This window comes from Agrilus planipennis, unplaced genomic scaffold (genome assembly GCF_000699045.2).
Source record: "Agrilus planipennis isolate EAB-ADULT unplaced genomic scaffold, Apla_2.0 scaffold250, whole genome shotgun sequence".
In the NCBI taxonomy this organism is placed as follows: Eukaryota; Metazoa; Arthropoda; class Insecta; order Coleoptera; family Buprestidae; genus Agrilus; species Agrilus planipennis.
The window spans coordinates 194,711-212,283 of NW_020438989.1; the positions used below are offsets into that span (position 1 = coordinate 194,711).

Sequence of the window (17,573 nt, forward strand, 5' to 3'; positions counted from 1 at the left end):
CTCCTCGATCAGTTTTTTGCCAGCAAAGACCAAAAATTTTATGAGCGTGGAATTATGCTACTACCAGAAAGATGGCAAAAGGTGTTGGACCAGAACGGTCAATATATAACTTAATAAAGTGTTTGTTTATTATACGAAAACTGTCTTTCATTTCCACAAAAAAAAACGAAATGACTCCGAACAACCCTATATAATGCAAATAATAAAATTTCTCCTTCACCTTCAAATATCTAGTACCTACTACCCTAAGCAATAATCTCCAGTAGCGACTTTCATAGGTATTTAATTGTAGTAAATGTTCAAGGGAAACCATATCATTCCATTAACTATCTATAGCAAAATACTGATGAGCAAACGTAGAACTGTAATGGGGGTTGTGCACAAGGTCTAGTGTGTGGAGCACTCTCACGTTGTTAAAGTGACCACTCCATTTGAAATTTATAAAAATGTGAGTCTAGTCTGAAACATGAGGGTGTCTACTGCTTCTTTTTTTCTTGAGATTCTTGTCTTGTATGCATTAATGGGTCTGTCTGCTTGCATTACTTAGCGCTTACATTCAAAAATAGAAATTTCATTAGTAGCAGACTTAATATGGCAAACGGTGGAAATTTATGTGCACAATAGCTGAAATTATACCTATTAATCGGCCTATAGAGTTTACCCTTTGTACTATCTTCTCCATTAGAATTAGAACTATTGCAATGAAAAGTGACCAAAAGGGGTAAAATGTGAATTGTTTTTTATCTTCATCCGGTTGAATATTACAGATTAAATAAATACCATTTCATCCCCTTTGGCCGCTTTTCATTGAAATAGTTATAAAGTTTACGAAATAAAGTCTACTACTAGGGAGATTCTCATTTTGAACGTAAAAACTCAACAGTTCGAGGAGATACTCTCATTAATAAAACAAGGATACTCATTTAATCAAACGAAAATTCACAGAATTCATATATTACGTACGTATCTCATTGAAAATACCAGACGATTGCTGGAATTCAACGTTGAATACAAAAAGTGATTTTTGCTGTTTTAATCAATCCAGGTGTCATTAACGTTATGATCTGTATCACCGCCTGTAATAAGTGGGTAAATCAGAAAATATCCGTAAAAACAAAATAAAATTATACAAAGTAATTATGATGATGACAAATTGCAGAGTAAAATAATTTGAAACACTTGAAATTTCTGACTAAGGACTATTTTCGGGCTAACTTTCCTTTTTCAAATAATTAGATGGTAACGTTAACTGGACGCGAGTTTTAGACAAAAGACTTCCAGGGACTCGTCAATTATGTCAAAGGAATGAAACTAACCAATAACCATAAGAATTCCCTAGGCAAAAACTTTCAGTCTCTCTCCAGTTTCTCAGAGTCTTTCAGCGTCTCAGAGAGCGTCTCTCACAGTCTCTCAGTTATTGCCTAGGTGTTTTTATGTATATCTTACAGTCTCTGTATGAGAGACTCGAACGATAAAATTGTTAATTCAGAGATTCGAGTCTCTGACAGAGAGAATGAATGAATAAAACTGAAAAATTGAGAGACTCGAGTCCCTCGTAGAAAGACTGGGATCTCTGAAATATGTTCAACTTAGAATGAGAGAATTGAGAGATTCGAGTCTCTCACCAGAAAGACTCGATGAGAGACGGAGACTCGAGTCTCGCTTTCAGAGACTCGGAAAAAAGAGAATCAACGTAATTAAGTATCCAAAAGCATCTGCCAGAGAATCCAGGTTCAAATTTTCATAAAATTTTCTTATGATCACATTCAATACTTAAAAAAAAATAAAAATTATTTTTCACAAGACAATTTGAGTTTATACGCAGGATAATGACTCGTACTGTATTTAATCATTAGTAAATCGGAATTTCTTTGACGTTTTTACGTCGGGGCTTAAAATCTGTAAATATGTATGCAAGTGGATCGATAAAGTGTATAGCAATGCGATTCGAGACTGAAATTTCTATTAGAGCATTCGTAATAAATATGCATGTAGTGGGTTATAGTGGTAATCCAGGAATTTCCATTAACAACAAACAAAAAAACAAATTAATGCAATAGAATTTATATGTCGAATGGTATGGTTCCCTTAGAACACTCAGTATAATATACCTGTTAAAGTATATCTAGACAATAAATAAATAAACTTTTAAAACTTGCTAGTTTGGTAATAGCGGTTTATTTTTAGATAAGGGTATGTGTAATTCATCGCCTATTGTTTGTTGAAACACGCAAGATAACATCCTAAAATGTTAGCTCAGGAACGATAGTCGTTTAAATTTATACAAGTCCGCAATTTAAAATAAAAAGATATCTGTAAGTACTGACATTGGAAAATGTTATAAGCAAAAGTGTTTGGTGTGATAACGATAAAAACAATTAGGGAAAAAAGTGTTCTAATGATACCTCGAGGACGTTGTTCTTCAGTAGTTGATGGTGTACCTTGACCTGTTGCACGCCTCAAGATGTTTGGCGAAGTGTTAACTGTTATTATCATAACATTGTGGATTATATTTGCAGTGGCTTTATACTGTTGGCATTACTTCATTGAAGTCGTTTTAGGTAAGTTTTTGTTCGCAGTAAAATGTAATCGTTCGAACACGTGATATGTGTGAGACCTACCTACAATGTTTTTTCGAATTTATGTAAATCTTGTAATTTATAAATACGTAACTGGCTGAAAATCACCAAGGTTGCAAATTTCAAGATTGGTTTTATGCCAAAAAAAATTTCAAGCTATAATGATGACTTTTGGTTTATACTGTTACAAAATTTATACGTTAATAAACTTTGACAGGGCAGCGCAGAGAATTCTATACTTTTTTGTAATATTGCTTTTTAGTGACTATCTTACAGAAAACCATCAATTCGGGAACGTTTGTCTAAATTTGATAAAATGAACAAAAGAAAACAAAGTACATAACTTAAGGATTGTTTAATAACATGGATATATTATGTATCCATAATATATAAACAATAGTGAAAACAATAAACAAAAAATATTTTACAAGCAAAATACGTCAAAAAATGAAAGAAGTTGCTATTACCATGCATAAAATTTAAAAAATTGTAAATTATTCAGAACTATTATAATAGAATTAACACTACATGAACACAATTAAAGTTCTATAATGTAATAAACTATGTTCTTTCTAATTTGTGCGTATTTTATTGAAATATTGTAATGTTCCCGGAAATGACTAACCGTTCCCGGAATGACATAAATGTTCGCGAAGTGATGATATGGATATTATAAGGTACAGGCAAGGAAATATTACAATTATCGACAACGGTTTATTTAACAAAGTTATTTATTTATATTGCCATATTAATTGCATTTAAGAAAAATTGGTAAAGGTCTAGATGATGGGGGTGGGAGAATCAAAAGAGGAGGTCTCCCCCACCACTGTACCATAAAAAGTTCGTGGCGGTCTCACTCTCATAAAAAGTTATGGGGGTTCAAAGTTAATAAATATGCCAATTTTTATACATTTCTAGGCATGTAAATATTTATATAGTCACTCTTAATCAATATTCAAAGGTAAAACTAATGAAAAATACATAAAAATATTGAGAAAGTTATATAAAACATTATTTAAATATCTTTATCAATAGGGTAGGTTAGGTTAGGTTATCGGTTTTTGTTGTTTTGTGACCACACTCTTTCGATCCCCCACCTCCACCCGCTTGAAAATGTTTGTTTTATTGAATTTTATTTGAATTATTGTTTATAAAATTTGTCAAAATAATCAACTTTCAACACCCATAACGTTTTATGGGGGTGAGACCGCCGCAAATTTTTTATGGGGTTTTACTCTGGTGACCACCCTCTTTCGAACCCCCCTACCCCCACCCACATTTAACTAACATTTTTTGGCTATCTATTTTCTTTCATCCCCATTGCGAGTCCATACCACATAAGTTGTGGTAGTCTTCTTATCTCTTGGTTTAGTGTATGTTCTAGTCTGGACCCTACTTGCTCTCTGTACATAACCATTGCTATTGCCTCTATTACTTTCTTATTTCTGTTCGCTTTTAACTGTCCTGTATGTTAATAGAAACTACTATTATCCTGTAGAATGTTATTTTGGCATCAATTGAATTTGTCTAAAGCAAGTAAATTGAAAATTCGCCCTCGCTTGAAATCATTCTCCTTGTTTTGTCCAACTATTTATTGTATTTTTTAAATCGTTTATTTCATGTTCCATTTTACGAAATTTCAAGTTAAAACTTTTAAATTGCTTTTCATGTTATTCAAGGGAAAATTTGCTGCTTTAGCGGATGGTCTATTTACAGCTATATGAAGGAATTGTAGACGTAAGAGGGCTGTAAACCATTTTTGACCACCCATCCTTCGGGGTCCTCATACTGAATAATAGCGTAGATTCTAAGAAGGAAATTGTGAACGATTGGTCACGTCCAATATTTTATTTTTAGAGAAGAGTCTACTTAAGTCTTCCCTGTTAGACGCACGCGTTTTGCCTTTTTGTATATTTTTGTAACTAAGTTTTTCTAGATTAAATCAGTGTTAAATTTGAGTTTTTATTTTAATAATCCAAGCATATCGTCGCTTACGATTAGTTTCAAGAGCGACAGTATCATTATAAAAGAAAGCAATATTTTCCACTCCTTATTAGGTATTTACATTTCTTTAATTCTCAAAGTTAAATGTCACAAATATTTTCATTAGAGCTGAATTTTTGTCGTNTTTAATGGTTATAACACGTCATGCAACCAACTATATACCCGAATGTAGACATTGAAATCCACCCTCTCCTTTGCAACTGTTTAGTTTCAACTCAAAAAGGTTAAAATTAGCGAATCTTAATGAAAGATTCTGATTTAAGGAGAACATTCTAAATATCGAAAGTATGCCTAAGGAGCGGTTTCTTCTTCATTATGTAAGGTCAAATAGTTGCAGAATATTATAATAAGAGATACATCTCTACATATGATTGCAACATGCAAAAAACGCAATTTTTGTCGTTTTTATTCGTTAATATCTTTTATTGAAATTGACTGAAATTTTACAAAACGTTGGTACTCTTAAACGGTATATCGATCAACTTTACGACATTTTACCCATCTTTTGCCGGTTAAAGGCTAGAAATAAGGAGTAGGGTTGTAACCGATTTCGGCATCCGCACCCGCAATTACGGATGATCTGCAGGAATATTAATATCCGCACACTCTCCTCCGCATCCGCACATTTAAATAGTTTAAAATCCGCATCCTCATCCCGATCCGCACATTATAATGAGAATATCTATCGGATATTTGTTGTACTACAATGCTATATAACAGGAAACATGATATGCTAGAATTATCCTAAAAATAACAAATGAAGGGAACTTATTATGACGCTCATTTGCTGATAATAATAATGATTACATAAATAAACAAAATTATCCAATTTTAAAATCTCTCACATATGTGAAAATAGACTGACTTCTCAAAACGTATCAAAAGAAAGGCATTAAATAAAATCCATCTCGTCATTATCATCCGCATCTGGAAACCTAGAATTTTAATGATCCGCGCCCTCATTCGCATCCGCATCCGCATCCGCATCCGCTAAACCACATCCATTACAACTTTAATAAGGAACAGGATTTTATGTAGTGTGGCATCAGTATTTGTCTCCAACCATGGCCAATAGCCAAAATGCCAAGTAGTCAATTAGTATATTTAGGCAATATATCTACCACGGTGCCTCATTATTTTCTCTAAATTTCTAAATAGCAATCCTTACCCTTTATACTCATTCATTGATTTTACATTAAAGGTTGAAGGTTAAAGGTTTTTCTTGTTTAAACAAATACAGTTGAGCACATTCATATCGTGAAAAGAAAACAAGTAGTCAATTACTCTCCATGACAAATTATTTATTGGAAAAACTCTCCGTTATACATGTAGTTAATAGATTATACAACTCTATAACAAAGCGCCCATCCTCTATAACGTAACAATACAAACTGTGAATAACAAAAGAAAAACTTTGCGTATGAATGAAAAAGTTATTTAATATGTGCGATTAGCAAAGGACAGAAAACAACGTAGTCCAGTTTTCCTGTAATTGTTGTTTCTCTTTGATTTTGCATAATTGGACTTTTATTTATTTTTATGTTTGTTATAGATCATGTTGTTTTTGTTTTGATTTTTAATATAAATGCTCAATAAAAACAGAATTAAAACAGCTCCGGTAGAAGTAATGGAATTAATTGCAAAACATTCTCTAATTAAATAATAATTTCATGAAGGAAACGTATAAATGATTACTTCAATTATCCTGTAATTGCGACATAATAATAAGTTGGGAGGTGATAGTAAATGACAAATAAATATTCCATTAAAGCCATAAAATATGTATGTATATTTTATTTACTTCAAAGTTAATTTTTTCGACGAAGAAACGGTATTAATTTACGACTAATTTATGTGATACTAGTTTTTACCCGTGACTTTGATGTCCTAAATACGTGTCAAAGGTCATTGAAAATACAATAATTTGATAAATTTGTTCTTAAATCCTGACCAGGACATCACGAAAAAATTTAAATTTTTAATTTTTATGGTTAGGTTAGGTTAGGATAGGATCCATACACGATGAAAGTAAATTCTTTTTAATTCAACCAATATGGTTTGCCAATATGGTTTTCTAGTCTAACAAAGCCTTTNACTATGAATATGGAAAAAATAATAGAATAATAAGCAATAATTGTATATGGTACATCTACTTAATTCTTTGGCATAGAAATTAAATAAGACTTTCACAAAAATAAATATTAGTTATACCCTGAAGTTGCGTAAGACATGGGAGCGGGAAGTAAGACGGAAATTACTACACAAGTCGAAATTCAGTTTAGTTTAGTTATAAATAATTTTAGGTAAACATGAGAGTAATCATTCATATCTTAAGGGTTAATTCTAACAACTGGAACCTACTGACATACTAATAACGAAAATTTAAAAAACACAACAAAATTTTTTGGAATATATATACTTAATCAAGGATCAGCAAAACACTCATCAAAGAGCTTAAATTTGAAATATCATTTATACTATTAATTAATCTGTAAGATTGGTTTATAACAAAAATTACTCGATTACAAAACTGATGAAAATAGCTACGGGTACACAATGTCTTTGAAAATTATCTTCTTCTTTTGAGGCTTTAACTAATCAAAGAATCAACATTACAAAAAAAATGGGCAGTGATATTTCTACCTATAGGTACTTATAGTAATCCTACACGTTGACACTGACCGATCAAAATTTATTTCAACAGCACAGAACGCATTGTGTATATTATTACAAATACTCACAAAAGGAAATAAATTCAAAACTAAATTAGAGCAAGTATTTCAAACGTAACCAAATCTTCAAGAGGCCAAAAAATAAAAAGTTATAATTATTAAAAAAAATCATTACCATTTTTTTAATTGGTTTCATGATCTTAACTAGAATTGCACAGAGGATAGAAAAAATAGCGGAAGAACTATTAAGGGAGGATCAATTTACGTTTAGGAGAAATAGAGGAACGCGGTTGGTCATTCTAGCTTTACGGGTAACAATAGAAAAACTGATAGAAAAAGGAAAGAGTGAATAGGATTTGTAGATTTAGAAAAAGCTTTTGACAATGTTAAATGGGACAAAATATTAAATGTACTTAAAGATTTAGGGATGAGTTACAGAGACTGAAGAGTGATACTTAGTTTGTAGAAAGAGCAACAGACAAAGTAGAGAAGTAAATATTAGGAACGGAGTGAGAGAAGGGTGGATACTATCATCACTTTTTAATCTATATATCGAAGACGGAATTTATATCATTAAGGACAGACAACTGTAGGGATAGACGTGCAAGGGCAAAAGATTAGTATGCTTAGATTTGCAGATGATATAGCAGTATTAGCATCTAGCAAGGAGGACCTAGAGATAGCTTTAAATAAAATGGAAGCGGTACTGACAGATCAGTACTGTATGACAATAAATAAAAGTAAAACTAAAATACTGATATGCAGGGGAAGAAAAAATAGGGAAAGAGCGAATGTAAAGATAGGAAACGAAAAATTAGAAGAAGTGGCCGATTTTAAGTATCTAGGAAGTCAGATAAGTCAGGACGAAAGGAGTAGTAGGGATAAAAAGCAGATAGCGCAGGGTCGAGCCGCCTTTAATAAAAAGAAGTCACTTTTATGTTCGCGAACGGTTAATTTACAAATTCAAAAAAGGTTGTTAAAGGTGTATCTTTGGAGCCCAGCGTTGTACGGGTGTGAAACATAGACGGTGGACGTGGCGGAAAAGAAAAGAATCGTTCGAAATGTGGTGTTACACGCGAATGATGAGGATACCGTGAATAGAGAAGGTTAGAAATAAAGAGGTATTAGATAGAATAGAAGAGTATAGAACTCTATGGAAGTGAATAAGAAATAGGCGAGATAGATTGGTAGGACACCTTCTTAGGTATAAAGGTCTAGTCAAAGACATATTAGAGGTAGAAACAGGAGTAAAAAGAGTAGAGGTAGACCTAGATTGTGTTACTGTTCGCAAATAGTTGACTATGTGAAATGTTCTAGTTTTAGTGAAATACGAAGATTATGATGATAACTGGTTTCATAAAGGTTAAGTTAGGGTTGAAAATGTTGATTTACTTTTAAAATAGAGCGTTTTCTGCATTGTACCCACAACGCAATCTGTGCTCTTGATATTTTTGGTAAACAGCCTAAAACATATACCAATTAAACACCGGCATTTGAATTGATTTTGTTGTTATCCTCGTATTTTTTCTTACAGATTTACCCATTGTAGGCCAATCGCCATGTTCTGCTCATGCCATTGTCAAACAAATCATTCAAAGAGTTATTCAAGAAGCGATAGATCTTCCAACGCTTTCGAAAGCTCACACTCATCCTGCTATCCCTGAAGACACAACTGATCGTTCGTACGAGGATTTACTAGCCACCGCAATTTTAAATAAAGTAAGTACATAAATAAAACAATCCAAGGCCATGAAGCCAATACGTTAATTAGGAGTAAGACATTAAATAACTAAAATACCAGACCTATTGTTTTCAAAATAAAATTGATCCTTGATTAGTTATTTATTAGTAAAAATCTAGATTGTGAATAAGAACGCTTCTCTAATGATTACGTATCTTGAAAACTGGAGCAGCCACAGTTACCAGAATTTACTATTTTAATTAAAAATTCATTCAGGAAAAGCCAGGGGTGTTTTTTCTGTCTGGATGAGAAAGTCAGATTTAAGACTGGCTGGACTCGCACCTCCACTCTTTCCTATCCTGAGATAATTTTTCCTTAAAGCTAGGACATCCCACATCCTTAACTATTTGTGATGGTAATTTAATGTAGGTCTATCTCTACTCTTTTTAAATCCTCTTTCTGCTTCTAATATGTCTCTGACTAGACCTTCATGCCTGAGAAGGTGTCCAACCAACCTATCTCGCCTATTTCTTATTCACTTAGAGTCCCCTGTCCCCCAGTCTTTCTAATACCTTTGCATTTCTAACCTTCTCTATGTACGGTATTCGTTCGGGCTACCCTCTGCTTTATATCCCTACTACTCCTTCCGTCCTGATTTATCAGACTTCCTAGATACCTAAAAACGGCCACTTCTTTTAATTTTTCATTTTCTATCTTTACATTCACTATTTCCCTACTTTTTCTTCCCTTGCATACCAGTATTTTTGTTTTACTTTAATTTATCTTCATACAATACTGTTTTGTCAATACCGATTCCATTTTATTTAAAGCTATCTCTAACTCCTCCTTGCTAGATGCTAATATTGTTATATCCTCTGCAAATTAAAGCATACTAATCTTTTGTCCCTGTATATCTATCTGCACATTTTTTTATATTTAATGACGTTGATCGCCTCTTCAATGTATAGATTAAAAAGTAGCCGTGACAATGTGCATCCTTGACTCCATTCCTAATATACGTTGAAAATAAACAACAAATATTAAATATAGCAAAATGTGAAAGAAAATAGGTATACGAGGGTGGATTGATAAGTTTCCGGCCTGACCAAGAAAAACAAGGTTTTTAAAAATTTTTTTTTTTTATTTCTCAACATAATCTCCTCCAAGGCTGATACATTTCTCATAGCGGTGTTCCAGTCTATTAATGCCATCTCTATAGACTGATTCGTCAAGCTCCTCAAAATAACCATTTACAGCTTCGATTACTTCTTCATTGTCCGCAAATCTCTTACCGCCAAGCCATTTTTTGAGATTAGGGAACAGAAAATAGTCACTCGGGGCTAGGTCTGGAGAGTAAGGAGGGTGCGGCATCAATTCAAACTTTAGATCGTTGATTTTAGCCGTCGCAACGATTGACGTGTGCGCTGGTGCGTTATCGTGATGAAACAAGATTTTTTTCTTCGCCAGATGAGGTCGTTTAATTTTCACCTCGTGGCTCAAACGTTGCAATAAGTCTGCGTAGTATTGACCAGTGATAGTATTACCCTTTGCAAGGTAATCAATGTATATAATACCTCTTGCATCCCAAAAAACAGTAGCCATAACCTTGTTCGCCGAAAAAATTGTTTTTGCCTTCTTTGGAGTTGGTTCCCCTGGTCCAATCCACTGTTTAGACTGTTCTTTGGTTTCAGGAGTGTAGTGGTGGACCCACGTTTCGTCAACGGTTACGAATCGACGCAAAAATTCGCTTGGATTACGCTTATACAATGACAAATTTGCGGTAGAAATGTTTTTTCGAATCAATTTTTGGTCGACTGTTAGCAAACGCGGCACCCATCTTGCACAGAGCTTTTCCATATGCAAATGTTGGTGCAAAATATGTTGCACACGTTCATATGACATCTTACAGGTCTCAGCTATCTCACGCACTTTCAATCTGCGGTCTCCCAGCACTATTTGATGAATTTTTTCGATCATATCTGGAGTTGTGACCTCAACGGGGCGTCCTGAGCGAGGCCCATCAGAGGTGCTCACACGACCCTTTTTAAACTCGGAAACCCACTGCTTAACGGTTGAATATGACGGGGAGGATGTCCCCAGTGTTGAGTCCATCTCTTTTTTAATTTCCTTCGGCGTTAACCCCTTCAAATAAAAGTATTTGATGACAGCACGATTTTCCTGCTTTTCCATTTTTACGAAAACCACAGAGGCGTCTTGTTCAGCGTGCTGTCAAACCTACACTAGCAAGGAGATCGGGCTGAAACTATAGCTACAAGCTATCCAAGGATGGTACTATAGAATGTCACCTCAAGGTAGGCCTAGTGGCGTCATCTCTTGGTTAGGCCGGAAACTTATCAATCCACCCTCGTATTTACTTTCAATGATATTTGAAAATTCTTTTAAAATAAATAATTGAAATTATTACTTATCACTAATATTAAGTTGAAACTGTTGTTTCTGACAATGATTAAAGTTTCTACTTCGTACATACAGAGTTTTTCCGTAGTACAGAACAGTCATCAATGGTGCACTTGACCAGTTTAATTAATATAAATATTAATATTAAATAACGTTTTCAATTGTTGCTAATGTTGTTTATATAGTTTTCAAACTAGAAGAATAACAAATTGAATCAATGAAGTTTTTTAAGTAGTGGATGCACTTATTTTTCCAATTGTTTTTGAAGCATTCACGCCTGACCCACTTATTGTTAGTGTTCCATAAATAGATAAAGATACTTTGTAACAAAAAAGTATACATGTATAAAAACGATTAATTAGAAAATAAATAAATAAAGGCACTTAGGGTAAGATTTTGTACGAAAACTAGGTTAAGACGTGCTGATTTCAATTTTTCGTAAACGGTAATTATAAAAAAATAAAGACCTTCAGTAAACAAAAATGTAATTGTATTGGTGTAACTAGTTCAAAACGCAAATTGTTAGTGTTAATTGATGGTTTCTACTGTCTATTTTCTTTTTGTAATGAAGTGATATCTCATAAAATACAATTTATTTCAAAATGAATGGGTACACAGCACATTTTTTACCAGAATTGAAGTAGTGTAACACAATTATTCTAGCCGAACAAAGTAATTTATCGATTTTAAAAAGGCTACTAAAACTTTTAGGGCTGAAGGTATCTGAAGAGAGTCGCGCATCGACCTGGCCCAGTCTAGGATTGGTTTTCCTCCAACGGTGAGTCCGCGGATGGAATCGTTTATAATTGGGACAATCAAAATTGACAAAGTTTGCGATAAATAATCTTTGAGAATTGACATCTTCCTTTCTATTTCCACTTGGGACTGTAGCCATTTGCTGCATTTTGAACACGCCCTTGTTAAGATAAGAAACGCTTTATAACTTCCTGGTTGGAATTATTTCTTTAAACAAGCGTTTTTGCTTTCCTAAATTCTTGAGAATATTGAAGTTTCTTTAGAATCCGATACTGACAACATGCTCAAACTTTGCTTGTCTGCATCTCTTTCTGTTACATAATAATATGTAACCTGTACCTGACATCTCTTTTCTATGTTTACGATATTCCCTACAACGTCCGTCGTGAGTAAAAGTAGACATTCTGTTAGCAACCTCTCTAGTCAAGTTAGTAAGTAGAAAGAAAGAAGAAAGTAAATGTGATTATTTTATTGCGGACTGAGCAAATTTTAAACGTTTCAACTATATCCGATGTATGGGAGCGTAGCGAGGACGTAAAATCCTTTGGTACGGTTGTATTGAAACTGTTTTAGCTTTTAGTATCGTTAGTACTAGAAGGATTTTGCATCTTCGCCTCCGCCAAGTTCTCTGATGATGCCAACTATAGAGGTTGGCGAAATATCGGATAAGCGACTCCATCTACAGGAAAGGAACCAATTTTGGACCACGGTCATCAAGAGAATCTTCTTAAAAGAACTGTATGAAAAATTGAATGGGAATATTTTTTCTCGATTACTTACACCAAAATTTCTAAGGACGAGTAAAACTTGTCTTTTTAATTTTTTTTTTTTAACCTAACCTAACCCGGTCAAACTTGCGCCATGCCACCTTGCCGTACTTTCACTTCCTTAACAAACCACATTGATTTTTTCTAATGATTAGTACCTAAGATGTAAGGAAGTAATGTTTTAGTGACGTTTCACTAATTACCTATAATTGAAACAATTTTTATTTTGTTTCTTGTGCAAAGTAGCATATAAATGTACAAATTCACTTTCACTTAACATTTAAATTACTGCTCGTTTTGCTACAACTACAGGAAACATTGATTTTTAAAGAATTTCCATATATAAGACTTTAATTAGGAACATGCCTGCCTATTGGTTTGAGAAAAGGTTTCTCGCTAATCAAGGATCAATACGATTTAGTAAATGTGTAACAGCAGTGTATTTCGTTTCTAAAATGGCTGTTATAGTATCTATTGCGAGTAAAAAGGTAATTTTAATTGATTACATTATTTAAAACGTAATACACATCACGTTGAAGGATATAAATATGACCACTAGAAAATAAAATAATTAATAGTTGCAAAAATTAAAAAAAACGATTGAATTTAGTACAAATGACAGGAAAAGTAACTACTTGTCATATCTGCAGTTTGCACAGAGTTAGATTAGAAATATTTTATGTAAAATTCTACATTTTACTTATCAGATATTTATTTGCAATAGTTCTACTTAAAATGCAAACAAAATGTGAACAAAATACCTAATACATATTTCAACAGTCCATTTCAAACGCCTTTTTCAGAAGAATAATTTTGAATATTATATACATAATAGTGTGTTTGGATAGTTCTAAACGCATTTTTATTATTATTACAACAGTTTCTATAAGTGGAGTTACCTATCGCTTCGCAGTGTTTTTATTAATAGATGGCAAAATTCTGATTGAATAATACAGTTTGATTAGACGTTGTCGTGTAAGATCTTTTTATAACAACCATTTATGAACAAAAATGAATTTTACAGTAAACAATAGAAGAATAGAATAGATTATTAATTATAAACAACAATAAAAACATCCAATTTATTTTAAGAAGAAGATTACCAGTTTTGCATTTCGTATTTTCAAAATTTGTTTTGAACGTAGACATAAATTTTAAACTTGTTAAATGAAGTATTGTTTTTGTTACGACTGATAGCTACATAATGTATTTGATAAAAATTTCTTATCACATGAAATGCCTTAAACAGTAACTGCATATGTAAATCAAAAAGTTGGTGAGTGACTATGAATATGGAAAAAATAATAGAATAATAAGCAATAATTGTATATGGTACATCTACTTAATTCTTTGGCATAGAAATTAAATAAGACTTTCACAAAAATAAATATTAGTTATACCCTGAAGTTGCGTAAGACATGGGAGCGGGAAGTAAGACGGAAATTACTACACAAGTCGAAATTCAGTTTAGTTTAGTTATAAATAATTTTAGGTAAACATGAGAGTAATTAGTAGTAGATATATTCGTGGGAATAAATCGCAAGAAGATATTTTTCTTTAAATTCTTCAATCGAAATGTGGTGTTACCGGCGAATGATGAGGATACCGTGGATAGAGAAGGTTAGAAATGAAGAGGTATTAGAAAGAATAGGAGAACAGAGAACTCTATGGAAGTCAATAGGAAATAGGCGAGATAGGTTGGTAGGATACCTTCTGAGGCATGAAGGTCTAGTCAGAGACATATTAGAGACAGAAACGGAAGTTAGGAAGGGTTGAGCTAGACCTAGATTAGATTACTGTTCGCAAATAGTTAAGGATATTGGATGTTCTAGTTTTAGGGAAATGCTAAGGATATGAAAGAGTAGAGGTGCGTGTTCAACCAGTTTTAGGACTGACGACCTTATGATGATGATGAAATTCTTTAACAGATTATGTTTTTTATCACTGTTACAAGACTATTGATATCTTTTTGATATTTATCACACAGTTTCGTTGACACATCTTACATAGATTTATTGTCGAGTAATTATATTATTCATCCTGCAATCAGGACCGTTTGTTACCTATCAAAAGTTCTGGACACATAAAGACAACGGGGTCCTATGACTTTCACAGATAATTATGTTGATAAAACAGTAAAAAGACCAAAATTCTAAATTTACTCAATAATTGTTTCATTTTTTTACATTCATAATAAATGGGCAATTGTAATATGATTTGGAAAAGTAACTCTTTTAGGATTCCCAGGGTACTGTTTGAAATTCTTTGTTTATTGAAAAGTTCTAGTTAGTAATTATTGGTTGATTTCCTTTATAATAAATAAAGATATCAGAAATAAATATCGTTTTTCGGTTAGAGAATAGATTTAGTAGGAACCAGGGAGCCCTCGTCGATCGCGAGGCCCTAGGCACTTGCCCAGAGTGCCCAATGGAAAAACGGGCCCTGCTAGCCACCTGGCTGTATTAATTATGCACTATAATTGTATTATCAGCGAACATAGACATTGCAGTCTGTGTAATATTACCTACGTTGTGGTGATGGTAGGTAACGACAGAAACAATAATAATATAGAAATTGAATAAAAAAGTAATTCAATAACTAACCATTTCCATTCAATGTATTTCTAACTCACGATCAATTAAAAAAGTTACTTATCTATATGTACCTATCTTGATACCAAATTCACATTGATTAATTGCGTATTTTTTGTTAGAAAAGGAAGGGGTAGGTACATACATTTTAGTTCCTATTATAATAATTACATTATAGGTTATTAGAGTGCTGAGTATTTAGTTAAAAGTAAAACCTATTTAATTCACGGTTCTTTGTAGGTACTTACGAATACTCTTTTGTTATTGTGAATTACAGCACATCACCTCCGAAGTACTATTAACTTTTGATCGACTACCAAACATTTTTATTTTGTATCGAATGTGTTTTTGAAGTGTAACTTCTCTACGCACGGTAGTGTAAGTTTGTTTCATGCGAGTTGCTATGTAACGAAATCATGCAACGCATTTCCTCCGCTGTCTGTCTCTATGTATGCTTAGATCTTTAAAACTACGCAACGAATTTTAATACGTTTTTTTTTTTTTAATAGATAGAGTAACTCAACAGGAAGGTTTATATATATAATATATTCATAATATAGTAGAGAAACACTGATAATTCTAGAGGTTTGTAATGTGATGTCGTAAATAAACACATTTTTTGCGCTTACATTGCAAACGCTGGCTGAACCTTACGAGGTAGATCAAAATAATGTACTACAGTATTGTACACCTTAAAAAGGTCTACAAAAAAGTCCGGGATGGTATATGTCTATCTCTTAGGGATAACCCACAATAACCATTTTTTATCCTTTACTTTTTACGAGAAATAATGGCTTATTTACGAAGCGATTTTAAGCAATACAGCATTAATCCTTATCCAATTAAGTACTTTTAAATACATTGTGCATTTAATATAGATCAATATGGCCCTTTACAGCATGTAAATTAAATGAATATTTTCGAAGATATTACAGACTTAAAATACAGGGACATAGCGGTTGCGGCGGTACCGGCCTGTTTGTATTGCCTAATGACAAAAAAGCTGTGATTGTTGTATAAAAAGACATTCTCTAGTATATTTACTATCAGCATTGCACCCGCGCGAAGCATAGTGTACAAATAATACCATTAAACCAATTTCTTAATCCCTTTCCCGGTATGTTTGTGTGTTTGAAGAAGTTTCACTTCAGTAGCGTGTTGTATAATTACACGTTGTATTTTTTTTTAAAGGTGGTACAAAGTTACCAAGATGAGTTGCCTACGTCTTCTAGAAATAGTGCATCTAGTCGATTATCTACTTCATCAAAACAAAGCAATACTAACAAGGAATACTTTTTTGGAGAAGAAAATTTGAGTTCTAAATGGAAAAATAATCCCCTTTCAAACGACACCGAATCTACTGTTAGTTTAGAAGAATGGGTACAGTCTAGTCCAGGATCACTGAATCGTATCGACCAAATAGAGGTAAACTTTACAGGCTCATTTTATAAAAATTAACTTATATTTAGTTACAATTGGATCAGACGAAATGTTCATTGAAATTATAAACTACATGGTTTTATTTAATGAGTATTACCAGATTTCAATGTGCCAATGCCGATACCACTACTTTTAGGATACCTTCAAAACTTTTCTTCCACATGAGTATATACCATATATCTACTTGAATATAAGGAATTTTAGTTAAACAAAATAAATCTAAAAGTGATTAATTTTGTAAAAATTTTTGCAAGTTTAATTAGCTAAGATGGTGTCTTGTAGTGATGAGCAAAATTGGTCTTGGTTTTGGTCTTGCGAAAATGCAAAACCAAACCCGTCTTTATACTAGCATACTAAGATCAAGATCGAAAGAACAAGACCAAGACTAAAACCAGGACCGAACGAATAAGATCAAGACTAAAACTAAGACCGAAGGAACAAAAAAAATTACTTCCGATTGTTTTGAGTTAAATAATTTGGAGCAACTTTAATATATTCTCTTCATGGAACAAAATATATTTTTGGTATTTGAGATTTTCAGTTTGCTTCAGTGATGTTACAGGTAAATTAGGAAACCTGGTACTGTTGTGGTATTTTCAATGCAAAATTGGTATGTTTACGGAATAGTTAATATCATGAGTATTAGTTACTTAAGAATAGTATTC

At 32.9% G+C, this 17,573-nt stretch overlaps 1 protein-coding gene across 10 annotated transcripts in view; it reads left to right on the top strand.

Annotated features, from left to right (window-relative positions):
* Positions 1–17,573, top strand: part of LOC108740591 — a 140,863-nt gene that overhangs the window by 98,960 nt on the left and 24,330 nt on the right. For 5 of the 10 annotated variants that reach the window (XM_025975656.1, XM_025975664.1, XM_025975655.1 and 2 more), the window contains 2 exons: positions 8,790–8,974; positions 16,660–16,893. In XM_025975656.1, the coding sequence (XP_025831441.1) occupies positions 8,790–8,974; positions 16,660–16,893 (419 nt within the window). Of the gene's footprint in view, positions 1–2,173; positions 2,562–8,789; positions 8,975–16,659; positions 16,894–17,573 lie in introns of those variants that run through there. The other 5 variants (XM_025975660.1, XM_025975659.1, XM_025975661.1 and 2 more) reach the window with 2 other exon arrangements.